The 22,585-nt window shown below is 49.7% G+C and overlaps 2 protein-coding genes across 7 annotated transcripts in view; both read left to right on the top strand.

Annotated features, from left to right (window-relative positions):
* LOC144893248 (collagen alpha-1(XXI) chain-like) overlaps positions 1-14,713 on the top strand; it is a 109,076-nt gene extending 94,363 nt beyond the window's left edge. The window contains exon 9 of the mRNA XM_078783105.1: positions 14,225-14,713. Within this exon, the coding sequence (XP_078639231.1) occupies positions 14,225-14,374 (150 nt within the window). The 3' untranslated portion in view covers positions 14,375-14,713. The remainder of the gene's footprint in view (positions 1-14,224) is intronic.
* Positions 14,714-15,274: 561 nt separating this feature from the next.
* Positions 15,275-22,585, top strand: part of LOC137412119 (uncharacterized) — a 142,421-nt gene continuing 135,110 nt past the window's right edge. For 2 of the 6 annotated variants that reach the window (XM_078783103.1, XM_078783101.1), the window contains exon 1: positions 15,283-15,563. In XM_078783103.1, coding sequence (XP_078639229.1) covers positions 15,450-15,563 — 114 coding nt within the window. In that variant the 5' untranslated portion in view covers positions 15,283-15,449. Of the gene's footprint in view, positions 15,564-22,585 lie in introns of all 6 variants that reach the window. The other 4 variants (XR_013624277.1, XR_013624276.1, XM_078783102.1 and 1 more) reach the window with 4 other exon arrangements.

Here is a 22,585-nt window from a genome sequence, read left to right as displayed (position 1 = left end):
TGACTTACACAGGGATTGATGGCAAGGAAGGGCAGGCAGTCGATTGATAGCACAAGGTGCACCTTGGCTCAGGGACAGGATAAAGCGCGGTCCAAAAGATGCAGGGAGGTGTCTCAGCGCTCGGAGGTGGCGTCCTTCTTTGTCCAAGCTGAGAGTGCATCTGACGTCACCTCCCTCTTCCTGCGCATGTCCAGCGGGGAGTGACACGCCCTCGGCTCGTTAGCTCCGCCCCAGATGGAATCGGTCCGCCGCTTCTTATTGGGTGCGGGGGGTTACCGGGCTCCGCCCTTGACGAGGAGCTGACAGCGAGCCCCTGCGTGGTAACCCCGTCGGAGCACATGTTCAATGGCGGCTAACCAAGCCGGAGTGAGGACGCACACTCCCCGCGCCGCCGCCGCTGTTGTTGTAATTGTTGTTGTACCATGAGGAAGAGCTGCGGGGAGGTATTGGGAGGTCCTAAACTTTCTAACGGTGCCATACAATCACATTCTGGTGCAACGAAGAGTCAGAATTAATGGAAACGAGTCCTTAACTGACATAGACTAAGAATAACTAGCAAGATGTCCTATAGTTGTCTACGTGAGATGCGGTGAACCTGGGTGCGACATTTAATGGGGGAAATAGGGGAAGGTCGGTTCTACAGAGTGTTGTTTACAGAAAATGGGACTAGGGAATGGGGGATTGGGGATAGTTGGGAAGTATTGGGGAAATAGGGGAATATTTACAAGCGGATATGGATGGAGGCCAAATCCCATATCCGCAACATTGCACCCTTCTCTACCTCGGGGCGTCCCGACCCGATAAATCTTTTACTTACTTTAGTGTGGCACTCAGATGTAGTTCCCTCTACTATTAACTCAACCCTGAGTGCGACAGTTTTACAGATGTTCACAAATGAGTAAATATGTCCCCCTGCGACGTTGCACCCTTCTCCTCACAGAAACACACCCACAGGATAACCGAATCGCGGAAAGAATCCTCAAACTAAACATACAGCCGGTAGGGAGCATCATTTATACAAGACTACACTGATATTTACACTACGATCCAGGACCTGTTTTTGGAGGAACACATGCAGATGTTATGCATAGAGAGAGAGCACGCATGCCAGCATCGATACACCAACCCACGAGTGCTCTGTGGCCTTACGGCCTTTAATAATGTGCAGAGCACCCCATCCAAGCACCAAAAGCACCACCCCATCATGTACAGTCAGCACCATCTGGTGCACCAATAAAGTGTTCATAGTCACCGGTGGTGTCGCAGCCGGCCGATGTTCTGCCGCTGGTCTTGCCTTCATGTGGTGTACTTGGCCTTCTTGCTTCTTTAAAAATAAAGAAAGGCGCCAACCGCGTCCATTTCTGAATTGTGGCCGTCAGGGGGGCCAACTATAAGTGGTTCACCTGTATGGCATAGGTGCCACGTTGACCCAGAGGTCCATCAACGGGTGGTGCTTGCCCGCAAAAGAACTGCGGTCCATGGTGGGCGGCCACCAAAATTGCGGTCCATATGGTGTATCGATCCAGGCAGCAAGCAGCGAAAGTGCAGGCCCACAACTGCAGAGCCAGCACCTCTCTCTCCTCTCTCTCTGCCCCAAAGCCAGATCCTCGGATGTGGGAGACAAAAGAAGAAGACAAGTGAGTAAGGTGGTAAGGGAGCAAAAGTGCACGCAATACAAGATGATGCACACTGGGGGCACATGGGAACCAGGTGAGACAGGTACGTTCCTACCGTACGCCCCCCCCCCCACCAGGTAACCTACATTGCCCCTCCCTTACCCCTTACTGTATCCACAAAACACAACACTACCCATAAACATCTACTTTACAAATCAACAAACGTCCCTACTGTCTTCCCCGTTCCTCCCATAAACCAAATTCGTCTTCTCTCCCTCCTAACCAATCAAATTTGCCATTTCCAACTCTCATCACAATTTGCCATCTCCAACTCAACAGCAAAATTTGCCATCACCAATTCCACATCAAAATTTGCCATCACCAATTCATCATCAGTCCCTCCTAAGGAGGGAGAGATGGAATCACCCCAATGTCTCATCCACGTCTTGATGCGTCTCACAAATCCTCACAGCAATTCTCATTTCCTGCAACACAGAACAAAGAAAACACAGGTGTGGAGTCATCATCATCACCTCAGGTAAGTGGCTGCGTATGGTGCGACGGGTTCATCAATCCTAACTATTTCCTAAATGACTTTAACAACTTTACATTACCCGGGGTCTTTCCCTGCCAATCCATTGGCCAACTTACACTATGGGTTCTAAAAACCAATTCCCATTGACCAAACTGTGGTGCTTCTAAATTTGGGGTCTCACTTCCCCGATTCATCTCCCGGTGCCCTCGCACAATTTCTGGGCTGTGACGTGTAGCTCTCCCAGCAGGTCTACCCACCTGCACACCTCCACCACTGTAGTTGCCACCCGAGCTTACCTGCTCCTCACCCTAACCTAACTAACTGGGGAAGGCCCTTTCGCACTCTCACCCCCTCAGTGCCCTCTCTGGCACGGGCTGCCCGACCCACACCCGGGATCCTCAGGCACCCACTGACACTAATGGCTCCCAGAGCCCACCTGCGGCCTCACCTGGCCGACATCCTCACAGTGGTGGAGTGCCCAAACCAACTACACACACTAACAGGCTACACGCCCAGCCATTTCCACAACACTAATGCACCCATCCAAATACCATTCTGCAACCGCACCACAAATGCCAATATCCAACCACAATTTACCTATACCTTCTAACTATTCTTTAAACTACCCTCCCCGGGTACTCGTGAAAAGGGGTCCACTCTTTCCCCATCCACACCTTCGCACCCTGCACACCACTCCGTACCACTTACTCCAACTCTCTCCACACCACTCATTCCAATACTCCATGTATTCCACACACCTGTACTTGCACACCTGTGCTCTCACACCTGGTGCCACCTGCACCCTTCTCTCCCCAAGCGCATTCGCGCTGATCCACAACACTCACTACTCATACACTGCTCCACACTGCTCCACACACCTGTCCAGTTCTCACACAGCATCATCTCATCTAACTACTCCCCTCTGAAACTTGCGCTTCCCAGTCGTCCCTTTAAACTATTGCGCTCCCTCGTCATTATAATCCACACTAATCTACCTGCGTCCCCACTACAGGTATCAGTCACGAACTAACCTTAACGTCACCTAATGTCATCTTCTAGGGCCCTATCAATATCCTAACCCACCCGGGCTAGTTTTCACTGCCATACACCCCATAAGCTATAGCGCATTTGCCCCACTCATGGGAAGGGTGGCAGGGATGCCACCCTTACCCACCGGGCCCATCGCTCATCAATCCCCCCAGTCCTCTGGCACTAATAAGCCCCCCTTATTCAGAGGTACTGGGTCCCGCCTCGGCATCTAAAGCCGAGGCAATCCACGGGGGCGCCTGCTCGCCGGTGTAGGGTCTTATTCGGTCGGCGTGGACGATCCGAGGGAGGGCTCGTGGCCCCATTTTGATTTTTACTACCACGTCACAGACTTGCGACAGGACGACCCCCGGGCCTTGCCAGGGAGAGGTGAGTTTCGGGCACCTACCCTTCCTCCGGGGATTGAAGAACCAAATCTTCATCCCCGGAGTGTACTGACTCCCCTGGCTCCGGTGGTCGTACCTGCGCTTCATCTTTTCCCCCGCCAGATGGAGTTGGCGGCGGGCGAAGGCATGGACTAGCTCCATGCCTTCCTCTAGGTGACGTGCGTACCCCTCCCTCGGCGGGTTAACCACTGTGTCTGGCAAGGGACCGCATAGCAAGTCGGCGGGAGCCCGTAACTCCCGCCCATACATAAGCAACGCTGGACTGCATGCGGTGGCCCCGTGCTGGCTGGTTCGGTAGGCCATGAGCAAATAAGGGAGATGTTCGTCCCAGTCATCCTGACGGGTGGCGGTGAACAGTGCCAGTTGTTGGATTAGAGTTCGATTGAATCTCTCCACCATCCCGTCAGATTGAGGTCTTAAAGGCGTGGTTCTTGTTTTCCGAATTGACAGGAGACTGCACACATCTTTTAGCAATTTGCTCTCAAAATTTCGTCCCTGGTCGGTGTGCAACTCCTGTGGAATCCCATGCCGGCACACAAATCCTTCCACGAAGGCCTGCGCTACCACCCCTGCTTCTTGGTTGGGGAGGGCGTAGGCCTCCGGCCACTTGGTGAAGTAGTCCATCACAACGAGGATGTACTTATTACCTAGGCGGGTGCGGGGTAGTGGGCCTAGGATATCCATGGCCACCCGCTCTAGGGGGGCCCCCACCTGGTGTAATTGAAGGGGGGCCCTCATCCTCCGTGCTGGTCCCTTTTTTGCAGTACAGGCGTCGCATCTCCGACACCAGTCCTGTATGTCGCGCCCCATATTCACCCAATAAAACCTCCGGCGTACCTGCGATGTCGTCTTTGTCCTGCCCAAATGGCCGCCGGGGCGGGTACCATGCACCTGTTGCAATATATCGGTCTTAAATTTATTTGGGACTACCACCAGCCAGGAAGTTTTATCAGAGGGAACCTCCACCCACTTGCGATACAAGATGTTATCCTTCAATTCCAGGGTCTGCCACTGAGCCCAATATGCCTTTGTTTGCGCCCCGAGGGGGGTGACCTCTTCCCCCTTTGGTCTTTGCCCCAATTTGACCCAATTGAACACTGGCCCCAGGACAGGATCCTCCTGCTGGGCCGTGCTCCATGCCAAAGTTCCGAATTCCTCATCTGCGGTTAGTGGCAAAATTGGCCCTCTCACCCGGGTTGCCCGGACAACGAGGGTCGGGTCCGAATCGCCCAATTGTTCCCTCTCCTCGTGTCTCGCACAAAATTTGCAGTTTTCCCCCAGACAAGGACGCCGAGAGAGTGCGTCCGCATTACCATGGGCCTTCCCGGCCCTATGGGCCACATCAAAATCGTACTGCTGCAACTTTTCCAACCACCTTGCAATTTGGCCCTCTGGTTCCTTGAACCGAAGGAGCCATTGCAAGGAGGAATGGTCAGTTCTAACCAAAAATTTCCACCCGTACAAGTACGGGTGGAAATGGTTCATGGCAGCCAGCATAGCCAATAACTCTTTGCGAGTGACACAATAATTTCGCTCGGGCCTACTTAAGGCCCGACTATAGTAACCAATCACTCTCTCCACGCCCTCCTGTGTCTGAGACAAAACTGCGCCCAATCCTTCCTGGCTCGCATCCGTGTCCAGGGTAAATGCCCCGTTGCTAGTGGGGTAAGCTAGAAGGGGTGCGGATGTTAGACACCCCTTCAATTTTTGGAAGGCCTCGTGGCACTCCCGTGTCCAATTAAATCGCGTCCCCTTCTCCGTAAGCCGGTGGAGGGGACGGGCCAACTCCGCAAATTTCGCCACAAAGCGCCGGTAGTAGGAGCAGAGTCCCAAAAATCCCCGCACCTCTTTGATGGTACGTGGTGCGGGCCACTCCTCTACCGCTTTAATTTTGTCTGGGTCCGTTTTTACCCCCTCGCAACCGATGACGTGGCCTAAATAGGCCACCTCCTTGGCAAACAAGGTGCACTTACTCGGGTTCAGCTTCAACCCTGCCTGTCTGAGGCACCCGAACACCTGGTCCAAATTAGCTACTGCCTGGGGGAACGTTTTGGCATGTACTAGGACGTCATCCAGGTACACCAGGCATGATTGCCATGGCATGCCGCCTAGTACATGCTCCATCAATCTTTCAAAGGTGGCGGGGGCGTTACACAAACCAAACGGCATCACAGTAAACTGATACAGTCCCTTACCTGTGGAAAATGCCGTTTTCTCCTTCCCTGCCCTATCCATCTCCACCTGCCAACACCCACTCTTGAGGTCCAAAGTTGAGAACCAATTTGAACCCGCAACGGCATCGAGGGTGTCATCAATCCTTGGCAGGGGATATGAGTCCTTGAGTGTCACGTTGTTTAGCTGGCGATAGTCCACGCAGAACCGCGTGGTCCCATCCTTCTTTTTGACCAGCACAACAGGTGACATCCAAGGACTTCCCGAGGGCTCGATCACGCCTGCGTCGAGCATTTTTTCAACCTGCTCGTCAGCTTCCGCCCTCTTGCTCCAAGGGAGCCGTCGGGCGGCCTGACGAATAGGCCGGGCCTCACCGGTGTGGATCTGATGTTTCACCAGGCCCGTACGTCCAATATCCTCGGTGGACAGGGAGAAGAGGTCCAAATGGGACCCAACCAGTTTGTGTAAGGCCTCCCTCTGGGTACCTCCCAACTCTACGCTACTACGATTTACCATCTCGCAAATGGGATCGGGCCAATTCCTACTTCTTATTGAAGGCTCCCCCCGGGGCCGGCTCGGCTGGACGTTCTCGCCCCTCACTGTCGCGACTTCCTCAACTGGGGTGCAGCCAGCTACCCTCGTGCCCCTTACTATAGTGCGTGGTTCTGTACTTATATTTATTACTCGGACGGCCACTACCGGTCCGTCCGTTTTTACAAGGGTGCGGCCCACGATTAAACCCGGTATGGACTGCGCTGCCACCGGTTCGACCAGGCCGCAGGACTCCTGCCATGTTGGGCAAGCTGCCCACCGGGCCGGCACTATCGCCTCGGCCCTTGGGGGAATGGTCACGGCCTCGGAAGCCTCCAGCTCCGCTCTCTCGGCCGTGCTCACTCCCCCTAACGGCAGCTCTTCTACTCCCACCTGCAGGATCCCCCGGCACAAGTTGATTTTACAACCGCTGGCAGTCAACAAATCCAACCCTATTAAACATGGGTCGCACACCTCCGCCACCCAAACATCTATCTCCCTCCTTACCGACCCTAACTTGAGGGTCACAGAACCACGCCCTATGATCGGGGCCGTTACCCCGGTAGCAAGTTGCAAACTATAATTTTGCAGGCGCTGGATCTTATCCCAGCCACCTGCGCTCGAATCAAGGACCACAGGGCTGATGATCGTGGCGCTAGCTCCTGTGTCCACTACGGCGTCTACCCCCACGCCGGCAATTTTGCACCTGATTGTCAGGCTACCGGTTCCAATTTGGCCACAATAAATGACCTGTCGCGTCAATGAGGGCTCTCCTCCATCCTCTTCTGCCGAACACCGCCCTATGTGCCCGACACCTTCTAGTTTCCCGGGGTCTGGCGGGGGGGTGTCTGGGGTCGGCTAACCTGCTCCCCCCTGGGCGGAGTTGGGGACCTCAACCGCCGGGGATCATCCCGGCGCGTGGCTCGACAGTGCCGCGCCAGGTGACCCAGACGGTTGCAAGTATAGCACCTCACCTGATAAGGTGCTTGTCTCGGGAATTCCAAATTTCCCCCCCTGAAGGTCCGAATTGGATTACCCGCTCGTGGTCCACCGCGGGCCACCTCCGGGGCCGCCTGCCATGGTCCAGGTCCCGCCAGGCGCTGGTCCACCAGCCTCCGGACCATGCCCGCCAGGTCAGGACTCACGTCGGGGGCGGGCCCCCTAAGGGGTCCGCCCTCCATCGGAGGTCCCACCTGGCGGACCGCCATTGCGTGACGCTCGCTCCCCCGGGCCAGGGGCCTCGCTGCTTCCCAACGGGCCGCAGTGTCAGCCGCCTGGCTCAGAGTCTGCGGGCGCCACATGGCGAGCTGTTGCCGGAGCTCAATATCCGGGAGGGCCTGGATAAAATGGTCCAGCGCCAGGCTTTCCCGGGAATCCGCTGCCATGCTAGCATGTGCGATCCCCACTGCGCGGCGAATGTCGTGGGCAAGTTCCCCGATGGCTTCCTGGGGCTTGCGTTTTCGCAGCGCGAGCTGAGCTTTAACAAGCTTGCTCTGCTGTTCAATGCCGAATCGATTAATTAGGGCGTCGCGGAGGGCTGGCAGGGTGAGAGCACCCGCTGGTAATGCCGTCAGCACCTCCGCCGCCGCGCCGCGCAATGCGGCCACCAGGTGTACTCCACCTTCGTCCTCACCCCAACCGTTGCCCTTACACACACAGTCAAACTGCGCCAGGTACGCGCGTAGATCACTCTTGCCGTCATACGGCGCGAGTGGGACCTTGTGGGACCACCTCGTATGCGAGTCGTTGCCCGCCTGCCGGACCCCGTGTGTCGCCCCTTGCGGGGTCAGCGCGGGGCCGAACCGGCCGAGCCCCCACAGTACATTACCCCCAAGGGGCTCTCGTGCCTCCCCTGTCCCTCTAAAAACTACCCCTGTTGGTGTCGATGCATGGGTCACACTTCCGCAACCCGCTACCCATTCCATACCACCACAACCTTGCTCACCCACACCTCGCACCTCTCGTTCCATACCCTCCGGACCAGCCATACACCTCACTCTTGGCCTCTCACGAACATCCGGGTCTATCTCGACCCCCAAGCTTATTAAATCACCTGGCGCATCATACGCACGACCATATTGGTCACCACTTACACCGGGTCCTCTTTCTCTTCGCTTCTCCTCCATCACCTGCGAATCCCTCATCCGGTTAATGAGCACATCATCACGATCCGAACACAGACTTTGGACCAATTCTTTTACTTCCTCCTTTATCTCTTTCTTATCCTCTCTCCATCGCTTCTTAATTTCGCTCACCCCTTCTTCCACTTCTTCTAATTTCTGCTTCACCTCCTTCATCTCCTCGTGCGCCCCTTTAAGTTCTTCCTCTAACTCCACTTTATTTTTTTCTATGTGCTCCCGCACCTCCTGCTCTTTAACCTCCATCACCTCTACCACCTTGTCCATTTTCCTCGTCAGGTCCTCATGTACCGTCTGACACTCTTTTTTAATTACCCCTACGTCCTTTTTCATCTCCTTCTGTGTCGATTTTAAACCCTCTATTACCGCTGTGTTCTTCTTTACCTGGTCCCCCAACTCCTTTTGTCCCACTGTCAGTTGTTCTACTCCCAGCGTCAACTCCTCTATACCACCTTGCAATTTTACAGTCCCCTTTCTCACCTCCTTCTCCATGCGCTCCTTACAGTGCCTCACCTCCTCGCGCACTCCTCCGACCTCCTCACTCACACCTCTTCTGATCTCTTCTCCCATCACTTGCATCTCCTGCCCAGATGCCACCCTCATCTGCTCCATTTCCTCCCTGTGAGCATCCAATTTAGTTTCTACCCCCATTCTGACCCCCTCTATCTGCTGCCCCATTTGTTTAACTTCCCTTTCCGCTTGGTCCCTCATGTCCCTCAATTTGCCTTCCATACTGTTTTCTAACCCCTCTAACCCCTTTTTCATCCCTTCCATTTGATTCTCCTGAACGGCCATTCTGTTTTCTACCCCCATTAACCCCTCCTGTATTTCCCCTAATCTATTGTCTAATCCCTCTATTCTACTCCCTAACCCTCCGATCTGGGCCCCCATCCTTTGTTCTAATCGTTGGCTATTGGCCCCCATGTCCTCCCTCAATTTCTCGCTATTGGACCCCATGTCCTCCCTCAATTTCTCGCTATTGGACCCCATTTCGCCCCCCATTACCCCCATTTTGCCCCCCAATTCGTCCCTCATTGCCCCCATACTGTTTTTCAAACCTCCAATTTGGTCTCCCATTTGTCCCATAAGGGCCCCCATCATTCTGTTTTCCATTTCTTCATTATTCTTGTCCATAAGGGCCTTCATTTGTATAAAAAAAAGGTTCAAATCCACCGGTGGCGCTACTACCGTCGCGGGCGCGGTCGCCGTGGCCATGTGCGAGGCGCCATTTTGCGCGCCCGTAACCTCGTGCGCGACGACGCTATTTTGCGAACCTGCCACCCTCACTGCTTCGCTCTCCTCTTGTCCCTCAATTTGGTCCTGGATCGACCCTGCCTCACTCTCCTCTACCGGAACCCAGCCGTCTTGATCTGCCATAGCGCGACTTTCAAAATTCGGGTTTTTATTTTTGTAAAACACAATCAAATTTCGCCGTTATAATTTCAAGCGCGTGAAGCGCGCTTCGGGTCCAATCTCACTCCTCGACACCAATTGTTACTCTAATAGTACAATTGGTGTTCCAAAATTTGGGCCTAACAAATTTAGTCCCAGGTCCGAATCCAACTCCTGACAACCAATTGTTACGGACACGACTTAGATGTTGCTTGACCGAGCGGAATGGCCGCCGTGTTCGCACAGTTTACCCGATTACACTCGAACGTTGGCCGAATCGCGCTATGCTAAATCAATGAAGGAAAGGACACAACGGCTGGGATATATGCAACGACACAAGGGGTACAGTTCTCAAGATCTCCGGAGGAGGATATAATATTGGTGATGCAGAAACGGGTAGATTACACGGTAAGAGGTAAAGCACAGAAAGATGGGCACTTAGACACAGTCTTATCTTATCCCCGACAGACCACAGACAAACGGGACAAGACTGACTTACACAGGGATTGATGGCAAGGAAGGGCAGGCAGTCGATTGATAGCACAAGGTGCACCTTGGCTCAGGGACAGGATAAAGCGCGGTCCAAAAGATGCAGGGAGGTGTCTCAGCGCTCGGAGGTGGCGTCCTTCTTTGTCCAAGCTGAGAGCGCATCTGACGTCACCTCCCTCTTCCTGCGCATGTCCAGCGGGGAGTGACACGCCCTCGGCTCGTTAGCTCCGCCCCAGATGGAATCGGTCCGCCGCTTCTTATTGGGTGCGGGGGGTTACCGGGCTCCGCCCTTGACGAGGAGCTGACAGCGAGCCCCTGCGTGGTAACCCCGTCGGAGCACATGTTCAATGGCGGCTAACCAAGCTGGAGTGAGGACGCACACTCCCCGCGCCGCCGCCGCTGTTGTTGTAATTGTTGTTGTACCATGAGGAAGAGCTGCGGGGAGGTATTGGGAGGTCCTAAACTTTCTAACGGTGCCATACAATCACATTCTGGTGCAACGAAGAGTCAGAATTAATGGAAACGAGTCCTTAACTGACATAGACTAAGAATAACTAGCAAGATGTCCTATAGTTGTCTACGTGAGATGCGGTGAACCTGGGTGCGACATTTAATGGGGGAAATAGGGGAAGGTCGGTTCTACAGAGTGTTGTTTACAGAAAATGGGACTAGGGAATGGGGGATTGGGGATAGTTGGGAAGTATTGGGGAAATAGGGGAATATTTACAAGCGGATATGGATGGAGGCCAAATCCCATATCCGCAACAGTATATATATATATATATATATATATATATATATATATATATATATATATATATATATATATATATATATATATATATATATACACACAGTGCGTATCAAAAAAATGGTAATCCGAATTCAAGGGGTTAATATGCGAAGGTTATTTGTTTTGACAATTTACATGTGGTTTGCTAATTAAGAGGAGATCCTCAGCTTTCCATTGATACCTTCCATGCATCATTGCTGTCACATATGACCGAGTACATGTTCATTGAAAATGACAAGTTCAAATCGCATTTTTACAAGTTTGGCTAATCGATGCAAGTCAGGATAATTGGTGCAAAATGAACGTCAGATGTGAACTTTTCTCAGGAATGATTGGCCTTTATGCACCCACACCTTCAACATGTCCACCTCTCCTTTCAACACAAAGCTCACAGCGGCGGAGCATGCCCTGAACTGCTCGTCTCACCATAGCCGGGTCATTGCGCAAAGCATCCACATCATGTCGAATACGGCCCTGCAATTCGTCAAGATCATGGGGAGGAGTTACGAACACCTTGTTCTTTAAATGTCCCCAAAATAAATAATCACATGGTGTGAGGTCAGGTGATCTTGGCAGCCATTCCACTGCATGGTTGAGGGCGATGACTCGGTCTCCAAAGAGTTCCTCAGTCGATCTCGGACAGTGATAAGATGATGTGCTGGGGCTCCGTCTTGGCCCCACCAGAGATATCTGAAGACACCACGAACCTGTCGCTCAAAGTTCTCCTCCAGCTGCAGTAAAACTTCATCATTGATCATACTAGGGCATGCCCGTACTATATATATATATATCTAAAATTATATCCCCCCCCTCTATTTACATGAAATGGTTTGGTCCAAAGCGAACGGCTTGCGAGTGGTGACAATCCCCCCCCTCTATTTACATGCAATGGTTCGGTCCAAAGCGAACGGCTTCCGGAGTTTGGTAAAGAAATCGCCATCGCGTACACAAACGCGCAGGAAAGCGAATGAATCGCAAATTCGTTTTTATTAGTTGTAAAACATAGTTTAACGCCAACATAGTTTGCAAACGTGAAATAAATGAATACGCTCTCAAATGTGCCATCCGAGGCAGAGTGTGCCCGCCACGTTCGGCACACGCGATCGTTCGCTGCTCTCTGATTGGTTGAATCGTTTTTTGGACATAGCTCGGTAAGTAATTGTCCGATTAATATGAAACCTTGAAAAGGCACATCCTCGGGTCCCCAGCAATATACCTGGCAAGTTTCAAGTATATCGGACCGGTAGTTGTCGAGAAACAGCGGTCACAGACAAACAAACAAACGTACAGACGTACAGACAGACAGACAGAGATTACTGGAATTATAGATAGATGCAGATACCTGTTACCATTGACATTCCTTTGAAAGAAAAATGGTCCGATCACCTGACCACTTCCACAAAGTTCCAACCAAACAGCCCGCTTTTGTCGATTCATGTTGGTGTCAAAATTAAATTCCGGGGGTTGTCCTGTCGGTGCATATTAAAGAACATTATGGGTATTGACCTTGCCATCCATGGCGAAAGCAGCTTCGTCGCCGATAACGAGATACCGCAGGAAATTGACATCTGCTTCGCAACGTGCTATCAACCATCCGGCAAGCACCAGCCTCCTGGCAAAATCCCCTGGCGTAAGTTGATGCCGGATGTGAATCCGATATGGATGCTGGTGGAGGTCCAGTCTTGTGATTCGGTTGAATGTTGCCGAAGGCAATCCCATCCCATTTCGACTTGCGCTGGTATCCCTAGGATGCTTCAAAACTTGCTGCCTTACTGCTGCAATGTTCATTTCCGATCGCCCAATGTGCATCCTATAAGAATTGCCTTTGTTGCGGTTGAGGCTAGTGCCATGCTCTTGGTATTTTCTAACATTCACCCAGATGGTTTTGGCTGCTGGAGGCTCCCGTTCTGGGAAACGTTCCCTGAACGCATCACGAGTTCGCTGCAAACTTCCAGTTTGGTGAAAGGTTGTGACCACGAAGGTCGGCTGTTCAGTCGTAAGTTGAACCATCTTTTCAATGACTCAGACTGTCTCTAAACCGATACACTGTAGGCCCATCTTAAATATCCATCTTAAACAAAGGATGACACAACCGATGATTACCAGACCAGCTTAACAATTTTACATAATCAACTTGGCAGTCGACAAGTAAGCGACCATTTCAAACTGTCTTGCACCGATTAGCCAAACTTGTAAAAATGCGATTTGAACTTGTCATTTTCAATGAACATGTACTCGGTCATGTGTGACAGCAATGATGCAAGAAAGGCATCAATGGAAAGCTGAGGATCTCCTCATAATTGGTAAACCACATGTAAATTGTCAAACTAAATAACCTTTGCATATTAACCCCTTGAATTCGGGTTACCTTTTTTTTGATACGCACTGTATATATATATATATATCTATATATATATATATATATATATATATATATATATATACATATATATATATATATATATATATATATATATATATATATATATATATATATACATGTATATATAAACGCCCTCCTCCCCTCCTCAAGGTTCAAAGTGCACAACATGGCAGCGATGGTCAAGGGTTTGGATAGTACGCACCTGTGCCAGTAATAACTTGCCTACTATTCATGAAAGATGTTTAAGATCTACCAAGAGCCATTTCTTGTCGACTGATCCTCCAGCTTGACATCCAACCATGTATTACCATCGACGTTCACATCTCCACATCCATCAACATCCCCATATCCAGCCAAATGTTACCAATAGCTAACGTGGATGGTATTGGATGGCACATGTAGCGATGCATCACCCTGCAAGTGAAACACCAGAGTGACAGTTTAGACATCGGGAGATCTTGAAAGATTGGGTCGAGATTGAAACCTGGGCTAGACAGCTCCTTTAAGCTATCCTGCCAACCATTGTAAGCCTTATGATGGTTAATAAAGAGTTAACTTAGCAATATATTTTTTTGAAGGAAGGAACAGATGTCTTTCTAAAGCAGGAATGCACTCTTTTTTACTGTTGAGGAATTAACTGTTTATTCTCTTAACTTGTCTTTGCTGTTATGTGTAGGATGATGACAGAAGCATGTGCTGTGCAAAGACCTTGGGAGGAAATGGTCTTTCTCTTCTTTTACAGTTCACCATACAAAAATTGCGGATTTATTGTGACCCCGAACAGAACAAACGAGAAACTGCCTGTGAACTGCCTTTCGTCGTAAGTTTTCTTTCCGTCTGCCTTCAATGGTTGGAAAAAAGGATAAACACTTTCTCTGAATCGTTAAACTGATCATCCACAACTATTCCTGTAAAAAATATGACTACCAGGGCCATCAGTTGATTAAAACAAGAACATCAATTTGATTTATTGACAACGCAATATGACAAGTTGAATTTTTAAAACACTTTATCGTGGACTTGGGTTTTTGGCAGCAAAAGGTGTGTTCAGAACAAACTTCTGCTAAAATGCCTTGTATCCCTGCGACAGGTATTGTGTGCCAGGAATATATTAAGTTATTTCATTTTTGATTGTGCTTACACTCAAATCTGCCAAAATCAGATTCTGGGTCCAGATGCAGGCTCCAGATGGTAAAATGGGACGGTTAAGTTTGGCTGTGTAGTTTGTTCAAAGCAGAAGGTGTAGCTGCTCAGAACTAACTTTGATGAGCGTTCTCCAATGTTAAGAGTAACAATTAAAAATAACGTCCTTTAACAACAGCGGGCAGATGATGGTTGCGTAGAGAACTTGCATTGCTTGAGTTACTTATATAAATCAACATTCCATTGATGAGCTCATCCCATATGCCTTTTCTGCAGGACGATCGTCAGGTGGGCTTGAAACCATCTTCCTTTGCCAAGAAAGTTTTTCACTGGTGTCTGGTTTTAGGCCACATACACACGCACATGCGCATGCACACAAACGCACATGAACACACATGCACACACACAAACGCACATGTACACACACGCACACACACACATGTGCACACAAACACACACGTGTGCACACACCCACACACACACGTGCACGCACACACACTCACACACATGCACACACACACACATAACTACGCACACACATAAACACATATATATGTACATACACATTTACACACACACACACACACACACACACACACACACACACACACACACACACACACACACACACAATCACTGGAAGAAATGTGCAAACTCAGAGATACTTAGCTTCAGTTTCATTTTGCAAATAATAATGGTTGTATAGTTTTTACCTGATCGTAGTACGGAATGACCAAAAATTGTGAATTCAAACTCACGACTCTTTTCTCATTAAAACTGCCATTTTTTATCGATTACCTTTGTAACCACATTGAAAACGATGTATGTATCCCTGCTTTCAATGTCAGTGTGAAGAAGGTAGACTTCCCCCAGCACAAGCGCCACCATGTGTATGTCCTCCTGGCCCATCTGGGCCTGCTGGCCAAGAAGGGAAACAGGTATGAAGGTGGTGGGTTTGCAACCTTTCGGGGGCAAAGGGGAAGTATGGGAAAGGTAAGTAGGAGTAGGAAAAGGTAGGAATGTTGAATGCTTGGATTTACTCATGGATTTGCACCTGCATGAGGCAAAGAACCGAGGGGGGAGTGAGAGGATGGAAACTATCAGTGGACCTTTTTGGTGGTTGTAGTGGTGTGAGTATTTTTGGTGGTTGTATAAGGTATGAGTGGTGGTGGTGCTTCGTATGCAGCCTGTGGCATATTGGCTGCATCATTTTCTGGGGGAAGCGCTGTGCCGCTGATGCAGTGCACCCTATTACCAGTCAGCTGGTACCGGTACTCGTTTTGTCGACCTCGGAAGGATGACAGGCTGTGTCAACCCACGTGGTGTTAAATTCAATGGGAGAAAGGGGCTGAAACTCGGGTGGTGGTGCGGGCTTCGGGAAGCTAACAGAGGGAACCTCCTCCTAATCCGAGTGCTACCCACCGGAACACTCCCCACCTGGAACATCCTGCCACTTCCTCTGGATTGGGAGGTGTCACAGGAAGACATGACTGGGTGATCCAGGCCATGTATGATGCCATATTTGTCAAGTTGGAAAATGAAAGGGATCAAAGTAAAGATGAAATGGAAGTGAAATTTACAAATTTTAAAGATTAATTCATAAACAAATTGTAGTCTAAATTAAGGGAATTTAAAGTTAATAATATTGAATTGCTCCAGTGAGTTAGAGAGAATTTTGGAATCGGGTGCAACAAATTGAGAAAGATTAATGGCCTGGAACATATTTGACATTGTGTGGATGTCACCCTGCACATAGAACAGATCGTCTGTGACACCGAGAAAAGGTGAGGGCAGCAGTTAGGGGGATAGTGAGGATTGAGGTGCAGACACTCCCTGTGGAGTGATTTAACCACCATGGTGTGAGAGGGTAGAGAGGTGGTTAAACTCTGCAGGGGTCGAACCAGCATTACCCGGCTTGTGGTGTGTGACCCAGCACCTGGGAAAATGTGGTTGCCCCCTTTGGTGGGGAGGAAGCTGGTAGTCGAGGTGTGCGTAGCTGTGCTCATGGAGGTATGTGGAGGTATGTGTGGCTGTGCCCTCCACTGTGTATTGGGCTGTGCCCTCTGTGGTGTAAAGGGCTTTCCCTCCGCAGTGCAAGGTACAGTACCCTCCATGATATAATCGGCTGTGCCCTTCACAGTTTAAGGGACTGTGCCCTCCATGGTGTACAGGGTTGTGCCCTCTGTGGTGTAATGAACTGTGGCCTCCATGGTGTAAGGGTCTGTGCCCTCCATGGTGTAGGGGGCTGTGCCCTCCGGGGTGTAAGGGGCTGTGCCCTCTGGAGTGTAAGGGGCTGTGCCCTCTGGGGTGTAAGGGGCTGTGACCTCCGGGGTGTAAGGGGCTGTGCCCTCAATGGTGTAAGGGATGTACCCTCTGCGGTGAAGGAACTGTGGTCTCCATGGTGTAAGGGGTTGTGCCCTCCATGGTGTAAGGGGCTGTGCCCTCTGTGGTGTAAGGGGCTGTGTCCTCAATGGTGTAAGTGGCTGTGCCCTCCATGGTGTAAGGGGCTGTGCCCTCTGCAGTGTAAGGAACTGTGCCCTCCGTGGTGTAAGGGGCTCTGCCCTCCACAGTGTACAGGGCCATACAGGGGGTGTGTGCAATGCCGCATTTGTAATGGTGTGCAAGCTGACACCCGAGGCATGCACTCTGACCCCAACCAAAGTGTGTAGGTTGGATGTTCGATTTCCCTCGTGGTTGAGTTCGAGCTTAGCGTCATTGCCTCTGTCCTTGCTTTGGTGCCTGGAGTCATCAGCTCGGCACTCCTCTCCACTCATCGATTCAGCACTTGCAGGGTTTGGGTTAATGCTTGTGTGAAAGGGGGTAACAGAAAAGTAGAAGAGAGCCCAGTAGAGGAGAGCTATTTTGTATAAAAGGGGTCAGCAAGAGGCCCAATTTGCTGATGATGACGGTTTTATTTGTGTGTTCAGGCAGGTGCTGTGAGTAATGACCAGCTTGCTGCTCATGGCATGGAAAAAGAGAGGAACAGCTGGAAGTTCAAGGCCCATAATAAGTGGCATGGGGTCAATGCCAAAAGCCATATTTGGAAATCTGTGGTAGTCAAATTATTGTAACAGTCTTCGGGGAACTAGGTCCCCCAGTCTGAATTTGGACCTCGACTAGGTGGTAGGGGGGCCTGGCCCACTCCAGGCCACTTCCGAAGGGAGAGTTTGGCCAGCATTAGTGGAAGTTACCCCCTGGTAAATTGAGTAGTATCAGTCAGCCAGGGGGCCAGCCTAATGGAGTGTGAATGTGTGGCTGGGCCACCCTGTTGGTTTCACTTGGGCCCTGAGGGGAGCCTAGTCTATTCCATCGGGGTGCAGCCCTAACTATGGCCTTGTGACTGAGAGGACCACCAAAGGGAGGTGTGGCTGTGTCACACATTGGTGTCGGTACTCCTCAGGGCCACTTAGGGCCTGAGGAGATGACCACCAAAACATGTGTCTGAGGCTCCAGTACAGCCCATCATGTGATGACTCACCATGCTGAGCTGTTCAATGGATGCGGGTCACCTGTGAGGAATCCGTGTTGGAGACCACCACTGGATCTGTGGAATGTTATGCTGCTAAGTTGCAAGCAGGATTGGGTAAGGTCCCGATGGACCCGCATAACCTCCCACAGATATTTCTTTGAGATTTAATGAGCCCTCTGTCTGGGACGAGGGCCTTGGATTTTATTTGCTGATTTGGACCGGGGAAGAATGGCTGCAGCAGGTAATGCTGGCATTGAACCTCCTCAGTGAAAAGTTGGACGATTTTGAAACATGAACTAAATTACCTTTGCCTTCTGCCATGACTCACCAGACGTTGCTTTGGGGTGTATAGGTGAGTCAAGGAATTAGTATTGGTGACGGGCAAGAGTGGCCATGAGGACATGGACTGAGTGGAAAAGGTAAATGTGTCTGGGATATAAAACGGCATCGATGAAACATGTGTAACATTCAGACAGATTAGTGAAAATGGTATGGCAGTTGAAGGAGAATTGTGTTGTAAGATTTGTTGGTAGGGGAGTATTGTGACTATGCTTTGGCCTGGTGAATTCTCAGGAAGAGCGTAGCTAGTTTGCAGCTCTGCCATGTTTCATACCAGTTGCTCCAGCATGCGAATCTGCCAGGAGGGTCTGTTTCGGTTGGCCACGGGGTAGGGAGAACAGTCAGTTTGGATCCTGTCTGGATTACTCAACTCTGTACGCACTTCTGCTTCTCTCTTGGCAATGGTTGGAATCCCTCAAGCTCAAACAAGGACCATTCCCACTCATGCAGTCAATATGTTGCCATCAATGGAATCCTCTCCTCCCCTCTCCCAGTGGAGGCTGGAGTTCCCCAAGGCAATATTTTTGGCCCAGTATTGCTCCTCATCTATATTAATGACCTCTCTGATGCTCTGGAAAACCTTCCTCTCCTTTTTGCAGACAACTCCACATTGTCTCGTCTACTACCCTATCCCTTTGCAAAGCGGACCGCAGCTACATCTCTCTCTGCTGATCTGGAAATGAGGAAATCCTTATCTAAAAAAAGGAACATGTCTTTCAGTCCTGGAAAATCTCAGTCTCACCCTTTCGCTCCAGCATGAAACCCACCTATCTATTTATTGGTTGTCCACTCAGAGGTTCAGTCTCTTGAATTTGTAGGCCTCACCATCATGACCTTTCCTGGGGGAACCACATAGCAAAGCTGCACCAGGAGCCTATGACACGTGACAAAATGTTGAATTTAATAAATTTAGATGAGCCTTTGGAAAAGGCTATGTCAGTAACAGTTGTGAAAGAGCCATGTCCAAAAAATATATTCCAATAAGGGAAAATCTAAGATGTCTTTTCAGAAACACTACACAGGGATTCTAATGTGTTTGCACAGCTGGAAAAGCCACTGCATTAAGTTGTACATTATGTAACACTTCCAATGAAATATGCACTCTATATCCTGTTTATCCAGTGATATCTATTGTTTTGCCTTTTCCAGTTAAGAATTTGCTTTTAATTACTCCCGCCAGGGAGTGATGCATTCGATCGTGTCCGTCCGTGTGTGTGTTTGTGTGTGTGTGTGTGTGTGTGTGTGTGTGCGTGCGTATGTGTGTTCATATGTTCGTGTGTTCGTGTGTTTGTGAACAAGATATCTGGAAAAGTTCTGAACGGATTTGGATGAAAGTTGGTGGGATGATTGCCCTTGGGATAAGGAAGAATTGATTCGTTTTTGGTGAAGCTCAAGATATTATTCCAGATCCAGGAATTTTTTTGAAGGATTTTTTTACCATTGGAAGATAGGGCTCAGCAGCGGCCATCCACGGCGGGAGTATGCGCTCTACTGAGTGGCGTTCTAGTTTAGTTTTAATTTAATTTAATTTTAATTTTAATTATTAGGAATTTAGCACACTTTTCATCAATGATCTTTCCGACTCTCTGGAAAATCCTCTCTATCTCTTTGCTGATGACTCCACTCTCTGCCGCTCCATACCCCATACCTCAGATCGGCAGTCTGCAGCCTCCTCACTCTCTGCAGACCTGGACAAAATCACAGACTGGTCAAACAAGTGGAACATGTCTTTCAATCCTGACAAATCTCACACTCTCACTATGTCTCTCCGAAAAGACCGACTGGACAACACTCCCATCTACTTTCTCAACAATCCTCTTCAAGAAGTTCTGTCACTCAAGCTTTTGGGTCTCACTATCTGCCATGATCTTTCCTGGGAAAACCACATTTCCAAGTTGGCCTCCAAAGCCAGTCGCCGACTGGGCATCCTCCGTCGTGCAAAATCCTTCCTTGGCACACCTGAGCTCCTCACCACATACAAGGCTTTCATCCGCAGCTCAATGGAATACTGTTCTCCCCTCTGGGCCGGTGCTCCTGCCTCACACCTAGCTCGGCTTCACGCTGTTGAAATCAAAGCTTTCAGAATCATTGGAATTTCCCACGATGAAGGTAACTCCGAGGGCCTTTCACTTACTCACCGCAGGCTTACTCACCTGCCGCAGGCAGGTGGTCTTCCTGTCTTCTACCGACTCCTCTCCGGCCTTCTTCCCCAGCTCTCTCTGTGCTCTGTCCCCCATATATTCCAACAGGTCACACAAGATCTGCCAGCAACCCTCTTATGGTTAAACTGCCAAAATCAAGACTCTCTGCTCACCTTCACTCTTTCATTCCTCTTTACTCCCGCCTCAGGAACAAACTGCCTCACTCTCTTCAATCCCACTCCTCCCTCCAGGTCTTTAAAGCAGCTGTTCACCACCATCTCTTATCTTCCCCCATCCAAAACCTTGATCTTTTCTACCCCTGTTAATTCACCCCAGATCCACTTTTTTGAAATACCGACTTCTTTCCTGGAAGTCCTTGCAGTGTCCATGTGTTTTTATACATCTCCCGCCCCCCACTCCTCCTCCCCCTTTCCATGCCTCCTCCCCCCAAGCCCTCTCCCTCCCACAGATCTCCCGATGTCCCTGCTCTCCATTTTGTTCTCCCGCTCCCTTTATCATATGTTTTATGTTTTATGTGTCAGCTTGTCTTTTTGTGATCAGCGCATGGACAGCTTCGAAGGAACGTGTCCTCGCAGGGTGAGGGGGGGGGGGGGGGGGGGGGAGAAATACCCTTTTTGGTTGTGATTAACCTTGGGAGCTCAAAGCAGTACGATCACAAACAAAGCCCTCCCATGCCCCCCCCCCCCCCCAAAGCCCTCGTCCTCTCTCAGATCTCTCGATGTCTCCATGTCTCTCGGTCCCTGCTCTCAAATGTTGTGTTTGTGTACTTCCCCCTCTCTCCGCATCTTGTCTACCGCTCCCGATGTTATATGTTTTATGTGTCGGTTTGTCTTTCTGTGTGATTAATGTTCGCTCTTTCACGAGCCTCGATCTTGTATACAAAAAAAAAAAAAAAACTTGCTTAATAGCAAATCTCAGAGCTCATGCAAGAGATTGATACATCACAATGGGTAGGTGATAAATCAGAAATTGTATTTGAGGAAATGACTGTCGGAGATGATAATAGGCATTCTTTGTGAGAAACAAAAGCATTATGCACACTATTGTGGTCCGTGATGGTACAGGCCGTGGCCCAGGATGAGCTATTGAGGTTCAATGAGTGCGACAGTATATTCTTTAGATATTACATACTTCAGTCTTAGAATGTCAGTGGAACATACAGAGGGGGGACAATCTGACATTCTGACAGTTGTTTAAGTGAGCAACTCTGTCCTGGGAATCCTAATTGTATCACTTCACATACTTCCAGCCAAGTGAGTGGAAAGAATTCTCATACTTTACTGAGACTTTTTTTTTCGTAAAGGTTTTTTCTTTTAATATCTCCCAGCCATCCAAACTAATATTGACCTTCTTACTCATTTATTGGATATTACTGAGTGCCAAGAACCCAAACCCAGTCCCATTAATTTATCTTTCAAGTTTTTTTTCTCTCATTTCAGATAATGATAGCTGTGGTCGTGTAGGAAATGATGCCTGGACAAATTAAGGAAAGGCTTTTTCTGTATAATTCTACATCGAAACGCAATCCGTCGGCCAAACTCAAAATAATTCAAGAGAAAATTTAACCTTAAGAGAAGCCCCAAGCAAAGAGAGAATATTCAAATGGATGAATACATTTTGAGAGAAAGGAACTTTTTGTGCACATACTAAACTCTAAATCAAAGGTCAGACCAACTCATTCTGGACACGCTTCGCTTTATACTCCTGAGGTCATTGAGAGGGTCCAACAGTCGGTCGGAAACAGGCCAAAAAAGTCCCTTCGTCACCGCAGTCAATAACTTGGACGAACAGTGTCAAGTCTCAGGAGGATTCTCTACGATGACATGAAACTTTATGTGAGAAGAACAATGGTTTCAGCAGGATGGGGCAACCCGCAAATGAGTTCAATGAGTGGGTGACAAGTCACATCGGTGAGAGTGGTTGGCTGGCACTTCAGCGTTGAGTGATATGCACATTCCCCTGATCTGAGCACCATTTTTTTCTTTTTTCT

The sequence above is a fragment of the Myxine glutinosa genome, chromosome 8, assembly GCF_964187855.1.
Source record: "Myxine glutinosa chromosome 8, kmMyxGlut1.1, whole genome shotgun sequence".
Lineage (NCBI taxonomy): Eukaryota > Metazoa > Chordata > Myxini > Myxiniformes > Myxinidae > Myxine > Myxine glutinosa.
The sequence above is the reverse complement of the archived record's forward strand: the minus strand, read 5'-3'. Positions and strand labels throughout refer to the sequence as shown.